Source organism: Phoenix dactylifera, chromosome 3 (genome assembly GCF_051530095.1).
Source record: "Phoenix dactylifera cultivar Ajwa chromosome 3, Ajwa_hap1_PhDact_Kaust_v1.1, whole genome shotgun sequence".
NCBI lineage: Eukaryota > Viridiplantae > Streptophyta > Magnoliopsida > Arecales > Arecaceae > Phoenix > Phoenix dactylifera.
Genome location: NC_143192.1, coordinates 37,670,293 through 37,687,524, shown reverse-complemented (window position 1 = coordinate 37,687,524; position 17,232 = coordinate 37,670,293). Strand labels below are relative to the sequence as shown.

The following is a 17,232-nucleotide window of genomic DNA, read 5'->3' as shown; positions in this document are numbered from 1 at the left end:
TGCATTAGATTTCTGATATGAAAGCTTTATCAGTAACTAACCGAAATCTGTTAATGTGCCATTATAAATGCTTATTCCCCTTTTTAAACAGTCGACGGGAAATGCGAGAATGCTACTGGTCTGCAATTGCCTGGTGTCTTAGATGACTTATTTGCATACAATGGCCCTCTTGGAGCTGTGTTTAGTAAGGCAGCTGTTACACTTTATCTTTGGGCTCCTACAGCTCAAGTATGAGATCTTATCTTACATCCATACACACACACACACATATATATATTTATAATTTTATATATTTATATATATGTATATATGTGTATATTACATATCCATGCACATCCATATGCATACACAATGTACATATAACATATGCATTTATATATAAATTAGTTTAGTGTTCTCAGGGCATAATTTAGTTTTGCCATGGGAAATTATATGATGGGCCATTGAGTTGATGCTTCACACCATGCATTTGGTTCTACATTTTCTAAAACGCATTTAGACCAGAATTTTAGTAGCTTGGAATTTGGATAGTTCTCAACCATAACTTCAAACAAAACCTTCTTTTGATCATTGAGAAATCAGCTATTTATTAATCATTTGATATTTAAGTAATGAGGTTTTTGTTCATCTGTGAAATTATTTATCAACATTTTGTACATTTTAAGTTATGATGAACAATGTGGATCATCGTTTTGGATCTCTGAGCACATAGTGTAGCTGCAAGGCATAATTAAGTTGGTCCCATACATATAATATGCATTCATTTATAAACATGTTTCGAGTCATTCTTGTATTTCCATATATTTAATGATTTCCGTTGTTTGCCTACAAGAGTAGGAGGTGAGTGTATGTGTCTATGAGGATCCATTAGGTGGGGAACCAGTGGAAAGTGTCCAACTTGAGGAGTTTGGTGGTGTCTGGAGTGCTGTTGGACCAAGAAGTTGGGAAGGTTGTTATTATGTTTATGAAGTTTCAGTCTACCATCCGAGCACTTCACGAATTGAGAAAAGCACAGTAAATGATCCTTACGCTAGAGGGTATGCATGTTGTCATATGAAGAATTTGGTTATGATGGATCTACATCAGAAAATTTTGATATATTAAACATAGAACCTTGTAGATATGTTTATGCATGTTCTGACTTTTTATATTTTATTCTTTTCTAATTGTTGGAATAGACTTTCATCAAATGGGAAGAGGACGTGGTTGGTAAATCTTGATAGTGAAAATTTAAAACCAGAGGGCTGGGATAAGTTGGCAGATGAAAAGCCAGGTCTTCTTTCATTTTCAGACATCAGTATCTATGAGCTGCACATACGGGATTTCAGGTCATTTCGCTTTGTTCCAAAATCTCCTGATAACTGCTTAGTTTCATTTTTCTTGAGCGAGCAGATTATTATGCTGCATTTGTGCATTTAAAATACCTGTATTTTGCATCTTCAGGTCTCACATACTGAAATACACTTCGAAGTATTGTGATTCGATGTCCAAAAATGATAGTAGTGTAAACCAAGGAATGTGGAACCGAGCTGAACCGGCCGGTTCCGCCCGTTCCGAGCCGTACCGGTGAGCACGGTTCTGCCATTGAAAACGGCTCGCTGCCGGAGCCGGAGAAGGAGAAGAGAAAGAGAGAGCGAGCGGTGGCCTTTGCCTTGCGCCCCCCCCCCCCCCGGGTGGCCCTCCCCTGCTCTCTCTCTTCTTCTTCTTCAGCTCCGGTTGAGATATATGTTTTTCCTTAGCAATGTTATTCGGTTGAGACATATTGTCAAGTAAGCTTGTCAATATGTCATGAGATATTCAAGTATGATGTAATGTTACTACTTCAACAATTTAGAAAGATTGCCGCCTCTTAGATTCACCATCCACAGCTACCGAAATCATATGAATTAGGTCTCCCAACCATATCAGTGATCAGCTCAAGGAACAAGGAGCTGAAACCTAGGTTCTCTCTCAATTACCTAAAGCAACTGACTGAGAGTCTTCTACAATTTCCTTAGTTATGCTATACTTATCCGACATGCCAGTTAAATAACTCAAACATATGTATTGAAAAATGAATAAATTAACAGCACTAATGCCCTAAGATGTATCTCATATCATAACTTTGTTAGGCTACCATCTTCAATGCTTCATGCCTGCTTCACAATTCTCTCACAGCAGTGATTGCCTAAACTACCCTTCCTCATTGCGCCCCTCCCTTCTGACCCCTCACTAGGGGGCTTCCTAACATTTATTTGGGCAGTTTCCCAGCTTTTCTTCCACCCCCACCTTCCCCCCCCCCCCCCCCCCTCATTGTTTTCTGACAAATGTAAGCAAATGGAGATGGGGGAATTTGTGAAAGAGAACGAGAGGAGGGCACACATAAAGCAAGGCAATGAGCATGGAGGGATCTGCTTCATCTAAGGACGTGTAGTTTAAAAAATAACTTTACATTCTACTTTTCCTTCTTACAATATGGAATTCATTTGGAAGTGATCAATTAAAAGATGGGGCACTTAGGTTTGAAAAGCTTGATTGGCTCACCAATTTTCCTCGTTATATAATTATTTCAAGAAGGACATGCTGTTCTTTAAGAACTATTGCCCATGCCCTACTTTTGTTGCTTCTTCAATTGTCCATCCATGCATGTATTATTGAGTCTATTTAACATGCATGCAAGTATTCAACAGACTGTTGTTGGATATCCAATGTATGCCTAATTTTTTATAATATAAAGTGCTATCCTTCAAAATGCATTTGCACATAAAAATCTTTAGAGATAAGGATATGCATAAAAAATTGAAATTACATAAAATATCTGCATTCCATATGCATTCTCTTGTCCTGAATAGTTGCTCTTTTGCTTTTTTAAGAAATTATTAAGCTAGTACTTCCGGTTGTAAAATGAGTTCGCTTGCAATTGGCTGCTTTTTGATGCCTTCAAGATTATGTCTGCTTGCAATTGGCTTCTTTTTAATGCCTTCATTATTTCATACATACGAATTGAATGAAACTATTGATGTTGCTCTGATTGTATAATTCATTTGCAGTGCCAGTGACTACACTGTGAATTGCGATATTCGAGGAGGTTATCTTGCTTTTACTTCTCAGGTACTGTTCATGCTAATGAATGAAATTTTTAATATCTGTTATGCATCTAGAATTCTTTCTAGTTGTTTATTCTAGATATTCATACCTGTATCTTTTGTTTTAAAAGCAGTTTGTTCCTTTTGCCCTCTTGATTAGCATAGCTGAAGCTTGGCTTGCAGATCAGTTGCCTTTGGGAGATGTTGGAAGGGAATGCTTGTGTGAATTTAGTGTAGTGGTGTGAATATTTCTAGTTGTAAGAGCAAAGTAGCATTTATTAAGATATGCAGATCCAATAGGTTTAAATGGCTAACACAGTAGAAGGATACTAAAGAAGTCATTCTTTTGCTTTCTACATTCTGTTGCTTATATTGTTTTTTTAATAGGGAAAATTTAAATTGATAAAAAGTTTCCAATTATCCAGACATTGAGTCAGATCAGATAAACACATAATCTTATTTCAAAGTTGCAAGAAAATTAATGGGTATCATACTAGATCAAGATAAAAGTTAGCCAGTTTGAGCCTTTTGATGGTCACAAATGTTTGTAAAATACTGTATCAAGCTATAAAATATATATTAGTTAACATATCTTAATGGAATGATTATTATTTGACCACATAGTTTAGAAAGGTGTTTTATTGCACATGTTTCCTTCAAACAGATTTTGAGGGTCATTGTGTTTGTGGTCAAAAAATCAGATTGATTTTTTAGGTCAATTTTCAGTGACTTATTATTTGATGTTTAGGCTGTTATGTGACTACTAGTTAGTAATGCAATTTTTTTCTTTGCCATGACATAGTTTTTGTGCTTGTAATTGACTCCTATTTTGATAAACAAAAGAACCCTATTGGGGTCTATATTAGGTCGGTTGCATTTTACTATGATGGTATTCTGCCTAAAATATTCTAGGTCTACTTGTCCATTTCGTTGATATTTATCGATTTACATGAAAGTTCAAATTAAGAGTTTTTCCTAATGAGATTTTTGCACCAATGGGGCCTATGATTTATGCTGCAGATACGACTGTAGTTTCCTAAATTAGAACTCTCCGGCTCTCCCATTGCATGCATAAATTGCATAACCATGAATTGGGTCTCAATTTGTGCTAGCTGCTTTAAGTTTTTGGGAGGGATGTTGAGAGCTTTTCTTGATCCTTAAAGCTGAACCCAATATATCTGGGACAATGTTCACTGTGGTTTAGGTTGGATAAACTATATGCCAATGGTGGAATTCCTAGTTGGAAACATGACCCCTATAATCCTTACGTGGTAATTCTTTGGCTTATTTATGGTGAATCTTTAGTCAACTTAATTTTTTATTCTATTTATTCTGTTTAATTTTTATTCTACTATTCCTTATGATGAATAGATTTCCCCATCCTTATATTTGTGTTTCTGTCTCAATTGATTTATTTGGTGGCATTAGCTTAGTATCATCTCCATCCAACTCTTTAGCTCAAAAAATTGTCTTACGCATTGCCCTGCAAATTAAACATCACTTTTTCTACCAAGCCCATAAGTCAAATTACTCTTGAACATAAATTATTTTGCATTAATTCTTAGTAGTTGGAATCAAGGTCCGCCAAACCGGTACCGGATTCTGTACCAGTTGGTGGACTAGTCGATATGGTACCGGTTCGGACCTTACTGACACGTTATGCTTGGGCGTGCCGGATTCGGAACCGGCACACCTTTTGTTTTGAGTTTTTTAAGTTCAATTAATTGGCAAGCAATCTTTTTCAACTTTTTTAATGATTTTAAGTCTAATTTGATATTTTTTGATGTTTCTATGATCTTCTTTGAACCTAAATAAAGCATCTTATTGTTTTAAAGTGATACAAAACATACAATGATTAATGAGATGTTGCATGCTACAAGAAGTAACATGAAATATCCTAAAATCAACTAGTGAGGTAAAAAATATAAACTAATACAATCAATTACATATATTTAAAGTACAACATACATAGCGATATCTAAAATTTCGTCGAGTGGCGATACCTCTTGTAGATATCTGAATCATTAGCATAATCAGAGGCACATCATCCCACCTCTCTAACCAAGCAGTGTTGTAGACTTATAATCTTGTATGTTCATCCTATAAGAAATATGCTTTGGGTTATAAGCATTCTTGGATATCTCGCTGAAGCTTTGGCTCTGAGTGGTGTTCTTTGGCTGATAAAATGGCCGTCAAGAGGTCTATCTGAATAAGCCAGCATCAAAATTCGACCCATAAGATGCTCCAGACTGCGTAAGATAGTAATCACCGCAAATGGATATGGATATGGTGCATCTAAGGCATCTTCCGGTGGCAACTGCCCTACGTAGTCTGGAGCATCTTATGGGTCGGATTTTGTTGCCGATTTATTCGGATGGGCCTCTTCACAGTCGTTTTATCAGCCAGTTTATCAACCATAGGGCACCTCTCAGAGCTAAGCTTCAGCAAGAGATTCGAGAGTATTTATAATTCGGAGCACGTTCCTTATGGAATGAACATACAAGACTACAATCCTACTTAGTTAGAGGGGTGGCCTGATGTACCTTCTGACTATGTTGATCCGGATATCTATGAGAGGAGAGGTATCACCACTCGACGAGATTTTAGATATTGGCATATATGTTGTACTTTAAATATATGTAATTGATTATTATTTTAGATTATTAACCTCATTACTTGATTTAAGAATATTTTATGTTGCTTCTTATAGCATGCAACATCTCACTAATTATTTGATGTTTTGTGTCATTTTAAAACAACAAGATGCATCATTTAGGTTAAACCGAGATCATAGAAACATCAAAAAATATCAAAAAACATCAAAAAAAAATCAAATTAGACGTAAAATCATTGAAAAAGTTTGAAAAAATTGATTACCAATTAAATCAACTCGAAAAACTTCAAAAAAAAGATGGGTGTGCCAGTATTGAATTGGCACTTCCAAGCATATCGTGTGTTGGTACGCTACTAAAACGTACTATACCGGCCCGTTTGCCGACTGGTATGGGTCCCGATACTGGTTCGGCGGACCTCGGTTCATTCCCTTGGTTCGAAATGGAGGGAGAGGGGAGAAGTAGAGAGAAAAAGGGAGAGGGAGGGAGGGAGAGGGAGAGGAAGGGAGGGGGGAGAGAGAGAAGGGGGTTTGAATGCCCTTAACAGAATAGGAGAAATAGGAATATCCTATTTCATTTCAAAACAAGGGATATGCATTTTTTTATCACTTGAGTGAAGTCGGCAAACCATTTGCTGATTTCAACTCGAAATCAGCAACAGAATATGGATCTCCTTTTTCGAAACAAAATAGGAGGTTCTTGTTTCAGTGAGGGCTTTCGAGCCCTCTCTTTCTCTTAGCATCTCTGTCCCCCCTCTCTCCCCCCCTTCATCTTCCTGCCCCTCCCTCCCTTTATCTCTTCCTCTCTCTCCTTCTTCCTCTCCCCCTCCCTCTCTGGCTCTTGCTTTGTTGGTATGCCCCGGAGCAACATGGTACGGATCCGTACCATGCCGAATTGGTTGCCGTTTGATATCTCCTTTGGTATCAGTTTGACGAACCTCGGTCCTCTATTCCTGTGCTAGAATTGCTCATAGCACCTTGCTCTTACTCTCTCCAGTGCTTATTAATGCTTCACTCCTCATAGTGACAACTTTTTATTGCTATCATATTTAATCATTAATCGAAATTGTTGTAACCTTAACTGCTAAAGTTATGTTTTATTTGTCATTTTATGACCTAGAACAGTTTAATTCTTGTATTGCAACAATAGAATGAATACAACTTCAATATTTAATATTATAAGAATCTTATGAAAGCTCTGCTTCCTTCCTTGGGCACCTGAACATGCTCTTCAATGCTTCTGGTTCAGGAAACTAAGCATCAACCCTAGTTTGAAACTCTAGATATTAATTTTGATAGCCTGTAAATATTATCCTACTACATCATTAAAGATCCCAGTCTAGAATCCCCAACCTGATTTTAGGAACTTTTCCCTTCTTTTCACAAAATGTGATGTTTAAGATGCTGTTTTGTTAATAGTCTCTTAGTTTTCTATTTACTTTTTGGGAATAATATGCATAATCTGACTGTCCCATTTTTTCTCCTTTTCCATATCTTATTAACTAAAATTTATTGTAAATTGCAGTGTAATGTGATGGTCCATGCTCAATATGATCACCATGACAAAAATTGAGTTTAATGGCCAAATTTTGAAAGAAAAAATGAAGAAAAGTTGCCTATAAGGTTTCCAAGGAGGCTATAAATGGGAAATAAGGCTTCAAGAAATATGTATCTTGCAGCCTATTGAGATTCAAATAAAATGAACATAAACAAAATATAAATGCCATGATTTCTTTAACAGGATCATTGTGATGAGTTTGTCATTTGCATGGAAATTTGGGAGCCAAAGTTGAGATTCCTGCATTAGACATTTAACAATCCTGTCTTCCACGAGAGAACCAGAAAAACATAGAATTGGGGGTTGCTACTTTTTGAGTGATCAGGCAGTCAAGAAAGTAGTAACTTCACATGCTCACAAAATTAGTTAGTGGATGTAATCGAAAGAGCAATTAGAAACTTTCCACTTAATGAATTCTGGGCATCTATAAGCTTATGATCTAGCTCAAGTTGGAGTTTTTTATGTTTATAGAAAATATATGTTATATTGATTCAGCTAGTTAAACCATGATATTGTTGATATGCAACATTTCTGTATTTCAGCGGCATGTAAGGTTATATCTTTTGTTTAATTCCCATATAATATTAAAGATGGCCGGCATGGATATTGCATTTCTCTGCTGATATCTTCGGTTCTTCCTCGTATTATCTTTCTTCTTCATTTTTTCTAAATTAAGCAGGAATTATGTAATTCGAAGTTCGAACTGTATACTTTTGGTCCATCTTTCAGTAAATTCTACTCTTGCGTGGATATGTATTCTAATTGTGATAATTGCAATACATTCTGCTGCAGGAATCAGCTGGTATTTACCATCTGAAGAAATTGTCAAATGCTGGTTTGACTCATGTACATTTGCTTCCAAGCTTTCATTTTGCTGGTGTTGATGATGATAAAAGTAATTGGAAATATCTTGGTAAAGGTTTAAAACCCATAAATTCCACTTTGCCCTTAACTTATTAGCATGCCTGCATGCTTCAATCATGTTCTTGCATCTGTTTATCAGGTTTCCTACTAAATTTTCATCTCCATCATTGTATGTATCAATTATGCAATATGTTTGCCTTGTCCATGTCCTATTCTATAGCTTCTAATTTTCATGTGTTCCAGAACCAAAGTACATCTGCTCATTGAATGTACTTTCCCTTCCATTCTTATTAAGTCAAACATGCTGAACTGCATAGTCTCAGCTTGCCACATGAAAGGGGGATTTAAGTTCAGGAGAAGCTTGACAAAAGCAGTTCAAGTTTGGCGTATTTGTTCATTGACCATGCTTGTTCATGGTTGCAGCCCAGTGTTCTATTTATATTTTGCAAACTCCAAATGTTCAGGATTGGGTTGTTTATGATTACATATCCGAATGATGTTTAAGCTTGGCTTATTTCCTAATCAAGCAAACCTGATAAAGGCCCCATCACAAGCTGTTCATGAACAGCTTGGTCCATTTGCAGCACTGCTATTGCCTATTGCTTCTTAAAGGCAAAATTGCTGGGAAACATGATACAGACATCAAAATATCCAAGTCCATAGACCAATCCAAAATGAGAAATTTCAGGAAATCTGACATGGGGACACACCTGTATCTTGTAAATATGCATATATGTCTTGATGCATGCATATGGAAAGGAGATTGGACAATAATAGAACATTTAGATTAAGGAATTATTGCTACCATACCAACATGCTTAGTTTGAGCAGCCATATGATATTTTTGGACTGTATGAATGACGCTGGAGTGCCTAAGACGCATGTGACGCATTGATCGCGAGTCCTGACCGCATAGCTTGCGGATCCTGGCTGCACTGGTCGTGGATCCCATATGCATGGGTCAACTAGTTTTCGATGATTAATTATTTTCGTATCTTAGTTAGGAAAGTTGATGTTAGTTAATTTTAGAAAGTTTTAATTTTTTGTGAACTTTCTTTTTTTAGAACTTTTGATATTATTAGGAAAGTTAGTAGTTAGGGTTATTTGAGTTAGAATAGGATTTTGGTATCCCAAAATAGAATAGGATTTGGGGTGCTGCTGGTCATTGTGGGCATGACAAAACAATTGCCATCCTCGAAGATAGGTTATATTTGCCTAGTTTCATATTGTTTCATGGGTCGTGCTTGTCAGTCGGCCAAGGGTGGAAAGTGTAAGGCGGGGCTGTACGTGCTATTGCTGTGCCACATACCCCATGCCCAAAATTAAGCATGAATTGTTTTAGGTTCGCCTAGGATAGCTAGTATTCATGACTTGATTCTTGTATGGATAGGTTTTCTAAGATGACACATTTTATACCCTGCAACATGATGGCTGATGTATTGCATGTAGCTTAGTTGTTTGTTAGGGAGTTGGCAGGTCACACGGTCTTCCTTAGAGTATTGTCATTGTTAGGGTCATGGACTGCCGTTCCACCTCTAACTGCATAGTATGGGTCGTACCATACCGTATCAAGTTGGAACTGGTACGAAAGTCATGTTTGGGTCACTACAGGTCCCATACTGACCCATAACAAAGCATATCGAGGTGCGTACCAACTTGTACCAAAGCGTACCGAGATAAAAAGCAAGAAAAATGGCTCAAGAGCTATTTCGGTATGGGGTGCATGTCGTTCTGTACCAACTTGTGCCGTGCAGAACCAGTAACATATCGTTATGATAGCTGGTACTGAGATTGCAGACCTTGATTATGGTCCTTAGGGACCTTAAGTTTGTGAGTATTTTTTTTGGAAAAGTTTGTGGAAAAATTGCTGAACACGAAATTACAAATTTTCGTCTCGCCATTCGCAAACTGATGAGCAAATGAAGATTGTTAATGGGGGTTTGGGTGATCTTCTTTGATGCTTGGTGGGTGTGATGATGTAACATTTTGGATTAGATTTTGCCTATGGTTGAGTTTTTACATAATAGCTAGTTAATCTCTCCACCAGTTATATGCCTCTAGAGGTTGTCATTTGTCACAAGCCTTAAACCTGGGAAACCTACGGACTTCATTCCCTTACCAGTTGAGTCTAGAACTAAGAATTTCAGGTAGGTGACATGGTAATGATACATATTCATTCTGAGAGGTTTCCCAATAGTTCCATGAAGAAGCTCCATGCCATGAATTCTGGCCCATACAACAAGATCATTAAGAGAATCAGTACTAACACCTATTTCTCAGACCTACCTACTGATGTGGGAATCAGTCCAACTTTTAATGTCGAAGACCTTGTTTTTTACCGGAAAGGATATGTTGTTCTGTTAGGTGCACAAATTATTTCTGACCCCTTTACTTCTTTCGCAATTCCATAACTATCTCCCACTTTGCCTATTCTGTCATACCACCACCACTATTTCCTAAAAAGAGAGGACATTGAGGATATTTTAAATGATCGGATATTTCCACTCATAATAGTGCATATAAACAGCTTCTTGTAAAATGGTGAGGTTAACCTATGGATGACCGTACATGGATCACATAGGAGAGAGCTTCGGAAGATTAACCTGGAGTTGTATGAGCTGTACCAGAGCCTTCAGTTGCTGAAGGCGAATCTTCCAAGCCAAGGAGAGGTGATGGGGATCGATGGGCTGTCCGAACCTACCAAAGGTGCGGAAAAGAACCTTGTTTCTGGACAGAAGATGACAATATTTTAAATGATGGTGAGTCTTTAGTTTGTCAACTACTAGTGATTTGATTAGTTATCTTGTAATGTTATTTTAGTTGAGCCCCTTTATGTTATGATATATGGGGGCTAGGGACTTTATATTTATTCACTAGGCTCTACTATGTAAAGAAAACTGTTAGCAAATGCTTTAAACAAAATTTCCACCAAATATATTTTTGGCTGCCCCCTAGGGTTTATTTTATGATGGTACGCACACTGATAAATATTCTGGCTGCTTCTCACATAGTCGAGGTGCAAGACATTCAGTGGTATTGAGATGTACTAACTGGGAGCAAACTACCGCATATCGATCGACCATGTACTGCTTGGTAGACCATTTTGCTTTTTGCTCCTACTGAGGTAAACTGACCCTGCACCACCCCCTGTATTGAGGTACTGTGCTGTCTGGTGACAGGTCTGGTCCTGACCTTGATATTTAAATCCTTGCTATAATTTAGTTCTTTACAGTGTAATGGCAGGATGGCTGGGGAGCAATATTAATTCTCCAACATCCTGCCAACACAACAGTCATTATGAGAATCTGTGGGGCATCGCCAGCGGGACATTATAGGTTAACCACCGATAAGGGCCTGTTTGGATGATTGGGTTGAAAATGCTATGGAATTTTCTTCTTCAAGCTGGCCCACTTTAAAGCGACTCCTGGATATTTATGCATATAGGCCTAGCCCAGCCTGTAATAACGATTTTGATGATTGTACTGGCCCGACCCGCAAACCCTCTTATTCAATTTAATTCTTTCATGTTGGGCAGAGTCATCCAGTGCAAAATGTTGCTACTTAGATTTAACTTGTAATAGAGCAAGAGCATTTTAGTCAATGTAATGTTAATATTACAATTTACAAGTGTTTGAGTGCAGGATTATGACTGACATCAACAGAACTTCTGTTATATATTTTGGTAGTAGAGTTGAGAGCGCTTGCATTGGAGGCTATTGCCCTTGACAGGATAAAAATTAAGTAGAATCCATAACACTGTTCCTCTCTTCAAGTTAGGTTGTTTCTTTCTTCATCTGAGGTGTTTTTTAGTAGCCTTAGTGTCACAATTCAAATGATGATGATTGTCTTTTTGTTAATTTATTTCAAATTACTCTGATCCTTTGCCAGTAAACTCCTGTACCTCCACTGGTGCTTATGGTAGGCTTTTCCCATGTGGTTAATTTATATTTCTTTTGTATTGCTTAAACAGATGATGGAGAGATGGCTAAGTTGCCCGCAGACTCAGATAAGCAACAAGCTGTAGTTACAGCCATTCAGGATGAAGATGGCTATAATTGGGGGTACATGTTTACTATGTTTTCCAGTCAACTAGTATGTTGTAAGATTTTGTAGTTGGATATTCTGCTTATATATGTTGATTTACAATGGAAGATACAATCCTGTGCTCTGGGGAGTTCCAAAGGGAAGCTATTCTGGCAACCCAAATGGACCAAGTCGTATTCTTGAATTCCGAAAGATGATTCAGGTGCAAGTCTTTGGGTTCAATGTTCTATCCAACATACTTAATAGGCCAATACAATAATATTTTTTTAATGGTGATGCTGCATTTCAGGCAGTCAATCGAATTGGTCTTCGTGTTGTGTTGGATGTTGTCTACAATCATTTGGCAGCAAGCGGCCCCTTAGATGAGAACTCTGTTCTTGATAAGGTCATTGATTTTAAGTATGCTTTCACACCCACGTAATAAAGGACATGGTCAGTAGTTTGTCTAATTTTATCTGTATACTAGTTTTTTAGTACACTTTTCATGAAATGACAACGAGTTATAAGGTGAATATTCTGTCATAATTTTGTTGAGATAAAAATGTGGACATGCTCATTTAAGTGGACTCTCTCATGTTAGAGGCACCTCTTAATAAAACAAGACAAATTGGATGCACACTTAGGTTAATATGGGTGCTGAAAGAAGTAATAGTGAGTTTGATAGTTTATTTGATAATTTTTGTCTGATTGTATCGACATGTGTGTGTGTTTATATATATATATATCCTGTATCTAAGTCCATATGTAAATCTGATTGCTAACAAAAAAAAGAAAAAAATACTAACAGAAAAAGTGAGTTCTTTTTCTTTCTTTTTTTTTTTTTAATGCAGCTATCATAATACGCTTGCATTCACACATTCACATATGGAAGACAAATTCGAATAATAGAAGGAGGCTGCAGATGACATAAGGATAATATGAAGGTAGAGGGACACATGATGAATTTAATAGGTGGAATTTTTTAATTTAAATGGGACTTATGAACGCATGAGTGCTTATGCTGAAATGCAATTTTAGTTTCATTTTATAAGTTAGTAAGAAGTAAGAACTAAAAGCACGAGGGAGCTTATTCTTCCTTCTTATTTATACGTAGTAAAATTGTATCTTTTGCCTCTTTCAGCAAGTTAAAAATTTGCTTTGTAGGTTGTTCCTGGATACTATCTTCGTAGGAACACTGATGGAGTCATCGAGAATAGTGCTTGCATGAATAATACAGCTAGCGAGCACTTTATGGTTGAGCATTTAATTCTTGATGATCTCCTAAACTGGGCGGTGGCTTATAAGGTGATTTTTTAATAGCTACATCTCACAGTTACTTGTATGCACTTATTAATGCTGCCCTCATTTGTCATCAATACTATTATCAAATTCTAAAAGATTCTGCTAGCTAGTCTTGTAACTCTTATCAAGTAATTTATTCTCTACTTTATATGATTAAAGAATTCTATTCAATTTTATGAGCTAGTTTTGCTACTGATTTACCCTTGTAATTTAATCTTTTCAAGTCTTGAATTGTGTATCTCAGAGCAAAGTGGGAGAAAGCATATTTAATTTTATTAATTAATAAAAAGATGATTTATCTTACCTTCAGTCTAATTGTTATAGGCAAAATCCTTAAACGTTAGGGGACTCGGTAAGTAACCCCCAACCTCGAACAACACATGCGAAGACTCACACATGCACAACAACAAATGAACAAACAAACAAGAAGAACAAGAAAGTGCCCAGGGGCAGTACAACTCTGATAAAAGATTATGGACATGCGACATGCCATTCATTTCATTCTTTTTTATAAACAATACGATGTAGAGTTTAGACACTTAGACATTGTTCCTATCTTTTCAACTAGGACATCCTATGGCTTGAACTTTTTTTGAGGTGCTGCTGCATTCCATACGAGCCTCATCGTCAGCAAAATCATATTGGAAGAATTTTGAAAATGTTAACTCTCTAGAGTCTACCATCTTTTTTCAAAAAACTTACAACTACATAGATTATAGCCCCGAACACAGTAACTTTTATTTCTTTTGATCTTAAGAGCTAATGTTTTCGCTTACACAATAGCCAGCTTGAACTTGTATTTTGAATGGGCACTCCTGTTTCAAATTTCCTTGGCTTGATCACGTCTCAACCCAATCTTTACTAGAATCTTGGAACAAAACTTCACAGAAAATGGCCTTTGGCATCTGACATCTGTAGCTTAACCATGAAATTCTACATTTCAAAATGTTATTGAGACGGTTTATAAATTCCTTCAACATTTAATTATTCAAGTTCCTTCTAGTTTTAGAATTCTATTTGTGGCTCTACCAAAAACATTTTCTATTAATTGGTGGCATAATCACCTTGTTTAACAATTGATGTAGTAATAGGTACCATATTGAGCTAGCATTATCTTTTTTTTTTCTTGTGAGAAAAAACTTAGGTGGCCACCGGTTTGCCCAGTTTCTTAAGTGGCTAGCATTCAAGGTACCTACTACCTAGTATTCCTAAAGATCTAGAAAGCAAGGAGAAATAGAAAAAGTAAAAAAAGTCATATTTTAGATTATGTTGTGACCTTTTATAGCTTTCTAGCTCTTTGCCAAACATTATGCAATCAATGTATAATTTGCTAGTTGCCAAGAATTTTGGTGTTGTCGTGCCTTTAGACTTGAGATTTATTTGAACCGTGAGGTGTGATTCAAGGTTTTCAATACGAGATATAAAAATTATTGGTTCCTAAAACTCTTGAATCATATGAACGGATAAACTCCGATTATTGGCCAAGACAGTATGAAGATATCGAGTGAGCCTAGACAATTGGATAATTAAATACCTCAATATCTCAAGTCTCAACCTAGACTAAAACTGGCCTACATAATTATTTATATTATTAGTTATTTTTGTTTCTAACATGATTAATTGACAGGAAATTTATAATTAATAAAATAACAACTTTTTTTATATAAACTAATTGATCCAAAATATTGTATTTCAAAAAATTAAGAATTATAACATTTTAGTCCACTTTGCATCTTGAAAATTGATTTAATCTTCATTATTAAAACTTTTAATTTATTTCTAAGATTGGAATTAGTCATTTTATAGTAATTTAGTTTATTATATATTTACTCAAATAACATTTTATTTACTAAGTAATATAAACGAAATAATTATTTTTGTTGTTTTCCATTATTTGGTATTTGTTATTTCATAATCTATGTATGTTTATGTTATATGTAGATATCACTTAAGAAAATAAATAAATCAAACTCCAATTTTGGCCAATGTTCTGATATTTGAGATGAGATATATTGCCCGAGATATTGTTATATCTTCGTTATTAAAAAATGATAATCAGATCATCTTTTTCGGTCATTGGATTATCTCGGCCAAGATAAATTGATATTCAGTTTTTCGGTATCAATCTCTAATTGAGATAAATTTGATGTTTCTTTCAAAAACATCGTGTGGCTATAGTAGTTGATTAAAAGTAATCAATATTGAGCCATCCTTTAAACAAATCATATAATTGAATAGAGCATAACTGTTGACCCTAGTGCGATTTTGATGTTTACAAAGTTATTGAGGTCATATAGTAGTACTAATGCTTTTAATTCAATTAATCAAGTACATAAATGGTTAAGAAAGAAATGATACATTCTTGATACGCTCTATATAAGGTCCGCCGTACCGGTACCGATCGGCGTACCGGTGGCGGCTCGGACCGGTACGAACCGGTCGCGTACCGGTCGCGTACCGGTCCGGACCGGGCCCGTACCGGTCCGAACCGGGGCCGAACCGGTCCTGTACCGGTTCTCCAACAATAAAGTACCGGTATTGGATTCCACGCTGATCTGGTATCGGTCCCAGGCCAGACCGGTACGTACCGGCCGGTACGGACCGGTACGGAAACCATGGCTCTATATATACAATTAAAACAACTCTCAAGAACTCATCTGAAGACAAATTTATTGAAAGAACTTGAGAAAAAACCTAAATTTCAGTTTGATAGACTTAAGAGTCAAGTTTCCTATGTTAAAGTGCAATTCTGTCTTTTTCATGCTTAAAGAGATGAAACTTTCTTGTGCCAAGCATCCTAAATGAAAGTAAATGACTTGCTATGTTTTTTATGACTTAAATGTGCAAATCTAACCTAAAGTTGCAGAAAATCAGAATTAGAGTCGACCCCAAAAAGTTTGGAGCCGACCTTGGCACATTTGGCATATTTGGCACAGGATTCGGGTCGACCCCAACAGTTAAGACAGAAATTTGCTCTCTGGAATTTTTGTCAGAGCCGACTCTACCAAAGCTCGAGTCGACCCTAGTTATGTTGGAGTCGACCCCATCAAAATTCGAGTTGACCCCAGCTTGTATCATCAGAAATCTATTCTCTGGAATTCCTGTCAGAACTGACTCCACTAAAGCTTGAGTCGACCTCAGGACAACTCGAGTCGACACCAAATCTGCTTGAGTCGACCCGATCTTGACTGACAGCCTAACGGCTAGTTCTGCAGATGTACTTTTTAAGGCTCCAACGGCTATAAACGGCTAGTTTCTTCAATCCAATGGTTAGAAACTGATTTTTGGAGATTGGAGAAGTGTTTAAGAGCCGCTATTCATCAGAAAAACTATCTTTTTGAGAATTTAAGTAAGCATTTAAGAAAAAAAGATATTCATGAGAGTTTCATTCATTGCTTCAGTTCAAATCCAAAAGAAGGATGTTGAATAGAATTTAAGTGCCTTCAAGAGCTCAACCAATTCATTAAGGAGTGAAGCAATCTCAGCGAAAAAAAGAAAAGCACCTTCAACGCGATAACATTTCTCATTTGTTCTCCTTAGTGCATATTTGATTTACTTGCTTATTAAGGAGCTTTATACTTTGATTCACTTATTCTTCTTGTAAGGTTTGTTGGTGAGCCCATAAAACCAACTGAGTAGGTTTGTTGGTGAGCCCGTAAAACCAACGGTTAGGTTTTTGTTGGTGAACCCGTAAAACCAACTGTGTAGGTTTGTTGGTGAGCCCGTAAAACCAACGGTTAAATTTTTGTTGGTGAACCCGTAAAACCAACTGTGTGGGTTTTTGGATTGTGAGCCCGGTAAAATAATCC

The 17,232-nt window shown here is 36.6% G+C and overlaps 1 protein-coding gene across 14 annotated transcripts in view; it reads left to right on the top strand.

The window, feature by feature from the left end:
- LDA (limit dextrinase) overlaps positions 1-17,232 on the top strand; it is a 100,336-nt gene that overhangs the window by 22,320 nt on the left and 60,784 nt on the right. For 12 of the 14 annotated variants that reach the window (XR_016399878.1, XR_016399879.1, XR_016399877.1 and 9 more), the window contains exons 5-13: positions 92-228; positions 838-1,037; positions 1,179-1,328; positions 3,030-3,090; positions 8,027-8,147; positions 12,069-12,159; positions 12,251-12,344; positions 12,432-12,527; positions 13,286-13,426. Coding sequence is in view for 7 of the 14 variants with exons in the window: in XM_089929610.1 (XP_089785736.1) it covers positions 92-228; positions 838-1,037; positions 1,179-1,328; positions 3,030-3,090; positions 8,027-8,147; positions 12,069-12,159; positions 12,251-12,344; positions 12,432-12,527; positions 13,286-13,426 (1,091 nt within the window). In the remaining 7 variants the exon portion in view is untranslated. The remainder of the gene's footprint in view (positions 1-91; positions 229-837; positions 1,038-1,178; positions 1,329-3,029; positions 3,091-8,026; positions 8,148-12,068; positions 12,160-12,250; positions 12,345-12,431; positions 12,528-13,285; positions 13,427-17,232) is intronic. The other 2 variants (XM_088718233.2, XM_089929613.1) reach the window with 2 other exon arrangements.